This window comes from Empidonax traillii, unplaced genomic scaffold (assembly GCF_003031625.1).
Source record: "Empidonax traillii isolate 1590-97213 ecotype Southwest subspecies unplaced genomic scaffold, ASM303162v1 scaffold590:size398203, whole genome shotgun sequence".
Taxonomy (NCBI): domain Eukaryota; kingdom Metazoa; phylum Chordata; class Aves; order Passeriformes; family Tyrannidae; genus Empidonax; species Empidonax traillii.
The window spans coordinates 127,899-141,446 of record NW_020955783.1 but is presented as its reverse complement, the minus strand read 5'-3'; the positions used below and the strand labels follow the sequence as shown (position 1 = coordinate 141,446).

Below are 13,548 nucleotides of genomic sequence, written 5' to 3'. Positions count from 1 at the left end.
AGAGGGACAAAATTTCTTTCACAAGAATTACAAAATGAAATCAGAAGACAGTGAATAATGCATTCTGGTGACTTAATATTTATTTTCTACTGGTTCTTGTTCCAGCTTCTCGTGGGAGAAATCTATAATTAAATAGATGGATTAGTAATCTGCTTATTTTTTGAGAGCAAATGCCTAAATTGATTCAAGATGACTACAAATGCACCTTACCTCATTTAGGAATAACTGGGTGAAATGTAATGGTCTGTGATCTACAAAAGGTCTGAGAAGATGATCCAATGGATGCTGTCATTCTTAAGCTCTGTCTGTAAATGAAACTATGGTTTGTCCACAGCGTTTACATATTGGTTCATTTCAGCCACTACAGTAAGGCAGCTTAGATAAATCTTTAATAACTTATCTTTCTGCTTCATGATGCATTAAAACTACTGCTCTGGCATTAGTTTAGTAACATCAAAATGGTCTCATTTTATTTTTGTATCATTTGAGGAAGGGACATACAGTGCATAAGTAATGAGTCACCTCCAAACCTATGGCTTATATTTGCACAGGCAAAATGGCAGGCAAAATAACCAGTGGGACATGATCAAAGAGGAGCTGGAGGGACTCCCCAGAGAGAAAGCCTGGCACAGCTAAGAGGAGCTCATTTTGAGGCTGTTTAATGTCTAAGAAAGCATGGTGCCATTCGGGAAGGGAGCCAGGTATTATGTAACAAGAAACTCCTCACGCCTTGGAACAAGATCTCGGTTATCTGCTCAAACACACTGTTGTGCTAACTGAAAATGCTGCAAAGAATATGAAAATTGGGCAAAAGTTGCCCTGGGCCAAAACCAGAGTGTAATTACTGCCCATGTGCATTTAACACTCAGTACCCACAGTAAGCATGGAAGAGGGTACCTCTTTTCCATCAGGGGAGTAACTCACACTATCTTCACCCTGTAGTAACAGAGTGCATGCTGGCAGGTACCATGGAGAAGCAAACACAGCAAACCTACACCCTCATTCATTCCTGTAGCTACAAACTCGTTACCATCACCTTCACCCAATTCCAGTCAGGAGTGGGAGAAAGCTGCTACCATAGCTACGGAGCAAGAACAAGATGGGTTTGATGGTCTCTATCCTGACTGTGAATGCTCACTTTGAAGACTGTCTTCTGTGCAAAAAGACAGCCTGAACAAATGTGAACATTTTCCAAGTTAATTACTTCATGCAGAAGCCAGCATGCATTATTCACCAAGCCTGCTTCAGTGGGGAAGCACACACAAACCAACAGCCCCAGTTGAGCCACCGAACCACTGGCCTCTCCTGCTCTCCACCTGCTTGCGTTTTCTAGAACACACAAGCATTGCATGTGTCTATAATGTATGGCTTTCGTGTGAAAAAGACCAGTGGGCACAAATCTTGCTTCTACAGATGTGAAGTCTGGGGTGAGATTTTCAGAGGGTCTGCCCTAGTGCTCAGTCAAAGTACAAGTGAACATTGCCTGACTACCAAAACCTTTAGATGCCACCAGAAGAACACAGCTAACAATTACACAGTTTTATCCAGAGATATTTTTATGCACCATTTGAGCTTATTTCCCAAAAAGGATGCTTTAGTAGGAACTTAAAGTCACTGATTTCCATAAAAAAGGTTTCTCCCACCCTATTTGCATTTATGGTAGGGTCCTCCTATGGCCAGAAAACATATATGGGAATTTTGGGGGTCCATTCCTATCTGCTGTAGGTCTTTTCTTGCCTGTTTTGTGAAAAGATGTGCTGCTTGTTTTTAGGCAAGTTGCTTCATTCTGCAGTTTCTGGACTGCTCCATCTGCAAAATGACGATAATAAGAATCTCATCTCTTAGGAAGCTGTCTGCCAGTCATGAAAGTTTTTGCTGTGCTTGGGATCTTCAGTTTGTGCTTGCTAAAGAAGTAAAAAAGATTTATTATTAAAGTGATTACAGTGTTGATACGCTTGTTATGAATTCCCTGCAGGCATGCAAATGTATTAAAGGCCAAATTCATTTCTCATTTGTGTTTACACAAATTCGATGCAACTCCAGTGATGGTTACTCCAGCTGAACATGCGGTATGATCTGGTTCCATGGCAACTCAGTTTAGACATTTATGTGCAATAACTGGTAGCAGAGAGCTGTCATTTGCCTTATAAGCATCTTTGAATATCACCAATCGCTCTTCCTGACAGAACGGTGCAGAGGAGATGTGGTATATGAAAAGACTGGTGCTGAAAGCATGGGAATAAGTGGCTCTAAGTAGGGACTAAGTGAGGACATGTTTTCTCTGGTGAGGTGAATGTTCTGCAGCTCTTCATCAAAGTTGATGTTACCTGTCTCTGGAAGGTCCTGAGATGCAGAGCAAGAATGGAAATATGTACCTTCCCAAGGAAGGGAAGTCAGTCCTCAAAGTACACTGTGCTTTCATGAACAAATAAGGTGAAACCAGTCAACTGGCTGGTCTGAGAGGAACAGCCACTGCAGTATGGATAGAAATCGGTGAGAAAAACAACAACAGAAAGACGAAAAAGCACAAATTAGGCACCAAGCCTACATTTCTCAAAATACGGAGCATGTGCAACGGCACCAGGCTTAGAAAACACATGGTATGGTTACTGCCTGCCTGAGCAACACATGTATATACAGTTGTCTTGAAAAATGCTGGTACAGCAGGCTCTGAGCATACTGATGATTCAATCTCTGAAATAATTTGAAATGGCAGTCACGCTTCTGAAGGCGCACTAAGTCCTTATCTTCCTTTTAAAGCAAAGAAGCTACTGCACCAGCAGGAAAATAGAGGGAATGCTGGAGGGCTTTACAGCAATGCATATCAATGAAAGGCTCCTCTTGGCTAACCATCCTAGAATGAAACATATTCCTACTGGTTCTGCCAGAGATCCTTGAAATGCTTCGATGCTGGTTGATAGGGGAGAAAACAGTCATAACTACAAAGCAGAGGAAAGTTCTTGCTGTCCTGCTCTCGCAGCAATGTCTATGCTCTTGCAATGGGATTGGGCTACCAGAGAACTTTAGAAAGGCAAATCTTTACCAGAGGTACTGCAGCCAGACCAAGGGAAGCCAGCAGTCCACAGTATGCCCACTGCCTCACTTTATTTTTGCCTATAACTACACTGAGGCTTTTTTTACATGGCTTTAAACACCAGCTGACAAAATTAGTCAATACTAGTCTGAAAGGAAATGTTGTCAATTGATTTGTAGAAGGAAGCTCTCAAACAAAGTCAGTCTGTTTCATTAAGGAGAAGGAAAGAAACTCCAGGTCCTATCATACACCATCAAGGCAATTTAGATTTTTGCCACTGATGACGAAGAAAAAAGGAATCCAAAGTAAAGAAGGAAAAGTCTAACTAGGTCAACAAAGTCCCTGGTGGGTGGCCATAGGGTATCTGAGAGCTGGTATGCAGAGCAGACAAGGAAATGCTTGAAAGGATTCCATTTTATAGCATGGCAAAAGATTTCTCTGCTTCTGTGTCTATATAAGGTAGGTAATAAACTGTATCTGAACTGGTAGAAGAGGAATGAAATGACCCACATTTCAAAGCTGGAACCCAGTGGGTTATTATTATTTATGATTCATAAAGCATTTGCAGTGTACCACAAGAAAGGGAGATATGGCCCTCGCCCAGAGGAGCCTCCAATGCAAACCTTGAGAGAAACACTCTACTGTGCACGGGGCCAACTCCAAGAGCTTTTTTTAATTATAATTATAGTGTAATGAAGATCAAGCCTGCTCTTCTTTCCATCGAAAACCGAGATAACTTTTCCTATCTCTCCAGTAGGTGATTTTTATGTTGTGGGAATGTAACAGTTGTGAACTGAAATAACAACCTTCAGGTAGCCGATTTTTCACTTATACTTGCTGATTTTAGTTCCTTTTCCCCTCCTGTGCATATTCTCACTTTCTCCTCCACAGAGCTTTTGCTACCATTTTTTCTTTGTCTTTCTTTGTTCTTCAGCTTTTCAGTAGTACTTATGTCTTTTTCATGAGCTTTCTATGGACTGTCATTCACACTTTGCCTCTTACTGTTCAATCATTACTTTTTTGAGCTATTCTTCCTCTTTGTCTCATCTTGCTCATCCCTTTTCTGCCTCTCCTCCCTCAATTCCCCTTGGCCAACCTTTTTCTTTCACCAACTCCATTCTTTCAACTAATTATGAACATCCCCCAGGAGATCCCCCAAACCAGTAGCTTTCTCTTCGCTCTTCCTTCAGGAACTGAGCTCTATATCCATCCCTCACATGGGGTCCTCTTCCTGACCTGCACCCTGCCTTCACGTCACCCCCAATCTCACCTGCTGTGCTCCTCCAGGACATGGCTTAAAGGTTCCTACCCAAGATCACAGCTCCTCACCTCCGACCTCCCTAGTGGGTACACCCAGAGCTTCAGATTTCTCCATGGAACCCTCCTGAGCACATCAGTGCCCTTTTCAAGGTCCCCTGCCATGATCCTTGAAAGTCTCAAAAGCTCCCTGTGGTTCCTCAAGGTCTGCCACCACCACCCTCACCACCCCACCCGCCCGCCACTGCTGTGGGACTCCAAATGTCCATCCTGGCCGTAAGACTCCAACCCCACAGCTACCATGCTGGTGTACTGGCAACTACAGGTGAGGGAAGAAGGCTGGAACACGGGGCTATGTTCCTCTCATCGGTGGAGCAAATCCGTCCAGCATCCTTCCCTCCCTCCCTCCTGCCAAGGGTCCTGCATGGCAGGTACTTGCCTAGGGTCTTGGAGGCTGCTCCCGGGCCCCGAGGGGAGCTCCGAAGAGAAGCTCTGCCTCTGGAGCGCGGGGGAGGAAAGACCCGGAGCAGAGCGGGGCGAGGGACAGGAGTAGGCGCCGACGATGCCCGGCGATGCCGTGGGTCCCCACCGCCCGCCCACGAGTCGCGCAGTCCCCGCCGCCGGGCAGCGCCCCAGCACCGCACTCGATCTCGCCGGAGCATCCCCCGTCGCGGTACCCGGTCTCCCCGAGCTATCCTCGTCCCGCTCCCAGCCTCGTCGTTTACCTTCCACTTTGGTGAGGGTGAGGACGGGGCTGTTGCAGGCGCTGAGCGGGGCCACCCTGGCCGAATGCTTCTTCATGGCGAGCCCGTCGCCGGCGGCAGCTCCCCGCCGCCCCGCGCCTACATCCTGGCGCCGCCGGAGCCCTTCCTCGGCGGCGCTCCCCCGGCACGGCTCCCGGCCCGCCGCCCTCTGCCGCAGCACCGGGCGGCGGGGGCTGGGGCTCGCCCGCCCGCCCGCTGCCGCTCGGGGCTGCTGCAAACCCGACGTCACCGGCACGGCCCCCCCCGCCCGCCCCCAGGGCTCCCGGGGCCGCCCCCCGGGTCGAGGCGGGGGGAGGCGCCCGGACGCCGCGGCTCGGGGCGCTGCGGAGCCCCCGGACGGCGCCGGCCCCGCGGTCCGGCTCCGGCGGAGCACGCAGGGAGCCGGGACCGTAATGCGGCTGCCGACACCGCTCCTGCTCCTGCTCCCGCTCCTGCCGGCGCGCCAGGGCTCCCCGGAGCAAGCCGGGCTCCCGGCCCCGGCCGTGCCTGTTGGCCCGGGGCTACTGCACCGCAGGGGAACGGCTCCTGCCTTATCACGGTCTGCTTGGTTCTCTTCGCTCTGTCTGAGGGGGAAAGATAATTTACACTCTCCGAACCAATCTTTGCTCCGCGTTATCCCTCCTTTATTCTCCTTCAGGTCCAGTCGCTCTTCTGGGTCGATTTTCATCCGTGCCTTTAGCACTTCTACCACCCTCTCCACAGCCTTTCTGTTCTTGATGTTTTGGGAGACCAAAATTCGACCCAGCAGCCAAAATGAGGATACCCAATGGATTTACCAATGATATTCCAATACCTGCAGTCACATACTCTACAGCTTTCTTAACACAGTTTAACACTTCTTTTTCAGGCATGAAACTAACTATGTCCATACCTACGCACATTAAATAAAATTTAGTACGTCACAACTGGATACTGCCTGTATGTAGCAACTTTTTATGGTAGGGTCTTTTTTTCAGCAATAATTTTAAGATCCCCAGTCATGACATACCAGCAGTAGAGTTACCATTCTGTCAAAGCACAAAAGTCTACCTGGTATTAATTAACAAGACTTAATGCAAGTGAATCCAGGAGAGAACACATCATAATGAATGAATATGAAAAAGATAAAAAAGATTTATATCACTATAAGCAAAGAACCAGGTTTCACAAGATTCTGTGGACAGTGACCTCAGCACCCATTGCTCCTTGTGATTTTTTCTGTGGCTGTGAAAATACTCAGCACATTTACCAAGTTCCAAAACGAGATGCGTCAGCAGGCAAAGATGCAAATACTCAACACTTCTTAAGATTTGGTCAAATTAAAATGAGTGTACTTGGCAAACAAGACTGGGCAGCCATCAATACTTCACAAACCTTCTAAAGTATTTGTTAATTGTATAAATAGTAGCTATTGAAAAGCAGTCCCAACAGACTGTTCAGGAAAACGTGGGAAAACACCACCTTACTTCTGCTGTCTGGAGAGTTCTTCATATTTAAGAAGCGAGCTTTCTCACAGGTCTCATCTGCTGATCTGCAGTCTGATGAAGCTCCAGGGTGTTTTGCACTTCCTATGCCTCTTCTGTGCAGTAGTAGCTCTAAGTAGGGGCTGACTAAGTAGAGGACGTGTTTAATCTCTTGTGAGGTGATTGTTCTGCAGCTCTTCATCAAAGTTGATGTTACCTATCACTGGAAGATCCCGAGATGCAGAGGAAGAATGGAAATATTTATCTTCCCAAGGAAGGGAAGTCAGTCCTCAAAGTACACTGTGCTTTCATGAACAAATAAGGTGATGAGCTCTATACAAAAAAATCACTAGGCTCCATTCAAAATGATCCTTCTGGAGAGAAGACCACAAGACCACAAAATATCACCTTGGTCAAATTAAATACAAACAACCCTGGCTTTCATGCTTATTTCCAAGTCTTCTTAGTACAATTACCTGACCAATCATAGGCATGTTTGAAAACCGTGGGTCCATCTTGTTCCATGGCACTATTTCATCTCAGAGTCCAATTAGTTTCTGATTTTTCAAAGAAGTTACATAAAAGGAGGCAGATCTCACCTCAGATGGTTCTGTCCATGAAATATTTTGCAATGTTGCAGTGCCTTTTATCTGAGGATTTCAAAGCACATTATAAAATATTAATTCAATTTATACTGCCTCTGTGAAGAAACTTCAGGCTCACTGGTGGGTAAAATACAGCCACAGAATTTCAGAGGTTCCCTCAGATTCAGTTGACCAGTACTATCAGAACCTAGAGAACTCTGTCTGGCTCCTGTCTCAGATAAGATCTTCTAGGATCTTCTGAGCCTCTGCTATATAAGCAGGAAAACACTACATCAGCATTTTACATCGAAATTTCACTTCAGTTTTTCCTGGAGGTAAAGGGCTGTGCAAGGCAGGACAATCAGACTCCTCTTCCAATTATATACTTGTAATCAGTGGAACAATCCTAAGAATTAAAAGGATATTTATTAAAAAGTCCTTGTTGCTGAGCACTTATATTCTTTCCTTCTAAAAGGCTTATGCTCTCTTATTTTTTAAAGGACAGACACAGTAAGTACATTATTTTACTTGGAGGATGATGCTGCTTACCTAGAAAAACACATTGAGAACAAATGTTTTTTTGGATGACATGTCATTTTAACTCTGCATATGTGCAGCATTGCAGGGTTTGTAGAGTTGTTAACGTGTTTCAGGCTGGCAATGTTCTATTTAAGCCTAAAATTCCAAACATCAAAGACCTGTATGCAGTAACTCTGTCCTGTGGCTGGCTGGCCCTCTGCTTGCCCAGGTGAGGGTGACGTTCAAGCACCCTGCTCAGCAGAGGCTGACGCACCTCTGCAGCTGGTGCTGTGGAAGAGGTAAGAGGCATCTTAAGCCCGCAGACCTGTCCTCCTCCCTCCTCTGATGATGCCTTGCACGACCACAGCACTCAAGCCTCCTCTCTTCAGTGCTCACTTTAGTCATCCCAGAGAAGCTTTCAAAGCAAAGCCATCGAGGACAATCAGTATCCAACTAAGACTGGTTTCAAATTGGGGAGAGAACATCCAACCACTTGTGGGCTTTTGGAAATCTTTAGTCCAGTGTGTGTGTGAAGTACAGCGGACTGGGACTTATGCAGTCAGATAAGGCTCTGCTCAGCTCTGATCACAGAGCGTTATAACTCCATCAGTCTCTGATTTTTCTTGCTGCCCTTGCAGGCACACATACAGAGATCCACACTAGGCTGTGTCTTACACTGTGCATAAAAATACCAGCCACATATCACAATAACAAAAGGTTGTGTTTATTTAATGAAGACTAGGGTGCCTGAGGACTGTGTTCCAGGGGCTCTGCAGTGAGAGCTGCATTTGGCAGCAGGCTTGTTACTCTCTGTAACATGTATTCTGCTGCAGCATCCCCACCGCCCTAAAATTTAACACATTTGCTGCTGGAATACATTTAATTTAATTTACAGTAAGCATCTTGCAGAATAAGCAGTGCAAAATTGATGCACGCAGGGTAAAATTTCGAGTCAAATTTATGGCTTTTTAACTTTACAACACCGCTCCCGTATTCAAGAGGCAATGGAGCAGAAATTGGTAGATGTCTAGGCTGCAGACAGCTTACAAATGTGGAGAGAAAACTCTCAAACCTTGGAAACTGGAGGCAGCAGATTTTCATTTCCAATCAAGAACAAGGATGCTTCATGTGAAAAAGGCAAGGTCGGATTAAAAATTCAGGAAGAAACAGTCAAAATTTGCTCAGTTTGAAGAATCTTTAGTTTAAGGGAACTGGTTTTGTTACAGTTGGCTACCCTTCTTCATTTTAGATTAAGGAATTATAGTCATTGGGTTGGTTTTGTACATATAAAGCTATTTACAAGTGTGCTCACACTCAAAATCATACTGCTATTAAACCTCTGCATCATCACCACTTTTCTGAAAGATTCTTTATTGACAAAGGTAGATTTAAGACAAAACTAGTTCTCAGCATTATGTGTGCTACAACCTTTGACTCTTGTCCTATTAGATGGGTTGTTTAACCAACATAAAACATGCCCAGTTGGTATTCCTCCAGTTCAGACATTTTCATGTTTAGTGTACTCATTAATAGGACATTTATTAATTTATATGTTTGCCTTACCACTGAGATCAATAACTGTTGTGCTTAGCAACCTTAAAAGAAATGGAGTGTGAACTTCTACTTATGTAGCCAATTTCCTCATAGGCTCCATCTTGTATCAGAATGAATTCATCTGCCAGGAGTCACATACATGAAACCTACACTGGCCACAACCTGCCAGGAACATATCATCCTTTCCTCTAGTATATTTGAAGTTATTTGGTGACTATTCTCCGCACATAATTTTTAGTCTGTTTGCAAGAAGCTTGTTCTACTTGAATGCTGTGTTACTTTAGTTTGGCTACTGTCTGATAACTTTTTAATCTGTTTATATTTCCCAACTCAAAAAACACAGATGACAAAAGCACATTTCTAACAGAAATATTAGCTATTTTGGAAGTGATGTTGCCATCCTGCAATCATTCTGAAATCTGCATTTAGATGTGCTGTCTCGAGACCATCCACCACTATTCTGTTTGCACGCCTCCTACATTCACAACCTCCATTCAGAACAAATTCACATTTTTGTCAAATTTACACGCAGTCTTTCTCTGTGATATTAGCCTAGCTGTAAGGACAGTGTCTTTCCAGTTTTCCCTCTTCTGAAATAGTTCAGTTATTTGTAGTATTATGTCTTGAATTCACAGAACAAGGCAGTGAAGGAAAGGAGAAAGGAAGAGGAATGATTCAAATGTCTCTGTCTAGAGATGCTCACCAGACTGCATCACACACACACTGCTGTAGAGTTCCTGCTGTACCTGAATGAATTCTCTTCAAATTTGATCAGAGTAGAGTGTCACAAATAGCAACAGTCAAATGCGAGATGGCCATAAAGGCTTCTGACTGTCTGTATGACCATATATCCAACAGTTCCCAGACATAGATGCAAAGTCCTGGTGAGAATATCTTCCTCACGTTTTGGTTTTTTAACCTTCTGTTTATACCTGCTGTAAGCATAACTGGAAGAGATGGCACTGATGGATATTATTTCCAAATTTCCTAAAATGTTAAGTATTTTCAATATTTTCTGAGAAGCTCTCATGGTTCTGTGCATAAAGAACATCTGCATTTCAAATAATATCGGTGAATTCCATAAAATGTAAGAAAAAAGCTAGATTTAAGTCTCAGAGTTTCAACACCCCCTTGGGTTTATCTGGCAATTGCTTTCCTTTGCATATTTGTATATGGGATGCTGTCTAACTGCAAGACCTAAATCACCTCAAATAATAACCCTCCTCATCATTATGCCATCAATATCAACAATTCAGTGATAGCTACTTCTTAACCCTTTCACTGTCTAGGATACATACAGTATTAAAAATAACTGGGCATCACCTCTACATTCTTCACTACCAGCCCACTCCTGGCTAGTTGTCTTTGTAAAGCATTGAATGTGAAGTGCATTCCAATGTAGTTATGCATGTTTTCTGCCATAGAAACAGTGTGCAAGCTGTTTTAAACCTCTACTCTTGTAATACTTTTAGTAAAGATGTTAAGGCCAGGGGACCATGTTTGACAGTAGCTCACACTTTAGGCATTCTTAAGATAGAAAAGTGAAGAAAATCTGAAGTTGGAACATATGAAAACAGAATTAAAATATCTAAAACCTAAAAACAGGATTAAAAAAAAAATCTATTGTTCAGACTCTGACTCAGAAAGAAAAAAAATAAATTCAATCTGTGAGGCGACCTTTGTCCTCAAAGAAAAGGTTCTTTCAGAATCGACTAAGCAAATAAGCATATGCTACTGGCCTCAAACACACAAGCAGAGACAATGAAAACCAAATACAGAATCACATTCTTTTTTCTTCTTCTTACCTGAACATTTACAGAACTCTGCACTGCCCTCCCAAATAGTATCACGCATGACAAGGACAAGAGATGAGATGAAGAAAGGGACATCCAAAGATCTTTCAGAAAATAACAGTAAAGACACTTCCAAGCAAATATATTCTGTATTTCAAGTCACCCTTTTTATGGACAGTGCTCTGGGATGAAAATTACAAAGTCTGTTCAATTTAAGTTTTACTGCCAGCTGCTTGAATCAAAGATTAGGTAGGATTTAAGCACTCCCAGTGGCCTGTGAAGTGGAGAGGGTTTCAGCCTACATAAATAACTTGCCAGATATTTGCCAGGAAGAAAATTGCTACCTATTTAAAATACAAAAAGGTGTAAGAGCCAGCAGATCCAGACTGATTCCTGTGTTGCCCTTTTACCAGGAAGACTGATTTTAAACACTTTAAATAAGTGCATTCTTTTCTGCTCTCCTGTGTATACTCTGCACTTTGTCTTTCTTCTTATTTTCTATGTCAGTATTTCTTTTGTTCTTTTTTCCTTGTCTTTTCTTTTTCATGTCTCTCCTCTGTCAAATTTTTCCCACTGTTGATACTAAAAAGCTTGCAATATGAACTGAATGCCACATCCACTGTTTACAGTGTTTACACAGATAAACAGAAAAATGCCTTCTTGTTTGATTGTTCATGTCCATCACAATCCTTAAAGAGTACTGGGATTTTTGGAGTTGCCTTAGACCTCACAATTTACAGCTTCAAAGTAAATCTGCTTTAGCTGTCCAGAAGCTGTGCGCCTCTTAAGCTCTCCTACCCTTTTCTCTGTGATTTAAGTTTCTGTCTGTGCACACTATTGGTGCTGTGTCCAGAAGAATTCAGGATGAGGATGAAAAATAATGTCCTAGGCACAGCCTCTTCCCAAGTTTTCCAAGTCTGTCCTGCTTCCTTACAGGAGCTCAAAGTGAGGTTCAGCAGAGTGGCCTGCTGGGTTAATTCTTGGGAAACAGCAAGTCAGATCCCTGGAGGCAAGCAGGTTAATTTTCCTGGGACCTCTCATCAAAATGCTTAAAGCAAGTTGCTGTGCTGACCGCCCCCAGAGAGGCCATTCAGTTTGGCACACTGAGTTCCTCCTTCAAGCATAGATTTTATTTAAAAGGAACTATATAGGATGAGCCTTTTAGCACCACATGCTTTGTAATTATACCGTACCTATCCTGCTATCCTGATCACTCCAGTCTCCCACTCTCAGAGAGGCTAATTGCTTGTTCTTGAGCCCACTGGCTATTTCTCTTTTCCTGGGGGGTGCGAGAAAGCTCCTCTTTCTTCTTTCAGCTGCCATTAAGGCAGATATTAATACAATTGGGCCCAGCTATTTTATTATAAGACAGCAATGTAAGCCTGCTTCCTAGAAGAATATCTGCCCTCAGACACTGGGAGAAGGAAAAGGCAGAGAATGCTGGGATGGAAAAGCCTATTATAAAATCTTAAAGTACCTACTAGTGTGTGCTACAAGTAGTGGCAGTGCAAACCCCCACTCCATTGCAGGCTCTGCCATCATCAGGATACAGGGCCTGAGTTAAGCTGCTGCCACCAGTTACTCACAAGTACCCTGGGACATAGCTACTTTCTTAATGTGCTTTTGAGATCCTATGCTGAAAAGCCCTGAGAACATCCAAGCATTATTGCTATTAAACACTCTAAGTATATCTAACAAGTTTAATATTTATAATCTATTAACCTTTCTTAATGTAGACGATACCTTTATTAGATTACTTCTGTTTATCACTACTGCAAGAATAATTAAAATCTCTAGGTCACATACTAAATCTGAGTTTTTGAAACGACAGTGAAACAGTGCTTTGTAGACCAAAAAGTACCTCTCTTAATATTCTAAGTGTTCATAAATTGATACATAATCTTATATATCTTTACAGAGTGAATTATTTTAACTTCATAAGTGCACTGCTGAACAGTGCAATGTCAGATGTATCCCTACAGCAAAGTTATATTAATTGTCATTCATGGGAAACACCACAGAGAAAGATTTAATCCTTTGTGCTGCTTCAAGGCCATGGGAGTTTTCGTTACAGAGCAGGGTTAAAGATGGGAAGCCACCTTGAGGTTCTGGTTGGAAAGTTAGGAGGGCTGCTCTGTCCCTGGGAAAGAAGGTACTTTATATGGAGGACCATGGATACAGTCAGGAGATTCATAACAATTCCACAGATTTAAGTGTACCCATATCAGATGAATGAACAGGCAACAAAGAGTACAGTCTACCCCAAGTATCCTCCACTAAATTCAGTCTTTTACTCAGACTATAACATTGTGTTTGTAGTAGCCTTCAAAAGAGGGATGAGACTGAGGAAAATGAGATTTTTTTTCCAACACAAACACTTTGAATAAACAAGGCAGCATTGTAACATTATGTTTCCTATTTGATGAATTTATTTAAAATAAGCGAAAAAATCTCCTTTTTTAACCCTTCAGATTAGAAATTCAGCTTAACTCTAAAATATTTCACACATACTGGACAGATATTGGTGAGATGGTCTAATGGATTGCCTTTGATTTCAGCAGATACTGGGGAATCACAGCCTTAGGGTCTGTGAAGTGGATC

The 13,548-nt window shown here is 43.1% G+C and overlaps 1 protein-coding gene across 3 annotated transcripts in view; it reads right to left on the bottom strand.

The window, feature by feature from the left end:
• The window catches only part of SLC35F3 (solute carrier family 35 member F3), a 170,100-nt gene that overhangs the window by 56,055 nt on the left and 100,497 nt on the right, over positions 1 to 13,548 (bottom strand). Inside the window, exons 2-3 of one of the 3 annotated variants that reach the window (XM_027898304.1) lie at positions 8,139 to 8,144; positions 5,017 to 5,115 (exon numbers count right to left, since the gene is read on the bottom strand). The exons of 1 other annotated variant lie outside the window; for it this stretch is intronic. In XM_027898304.1, coding sequence (XP_027754105.1) covers positions 5,017 to 5,092 — 76 coding nt within the window. In that variant the 5' untranslated portion in view covers positions 5,093 to 5,115; positions 8,139 to 8,144. Of the gene's footprint in view, positions 1 to 5,016; positions 5,166 to 8,138; positions 8,145 to 13,548 lie in introns of those variants that run through there. One more of the 3 variants, XM_027898303.1, reaches the window with a different exon arrangement.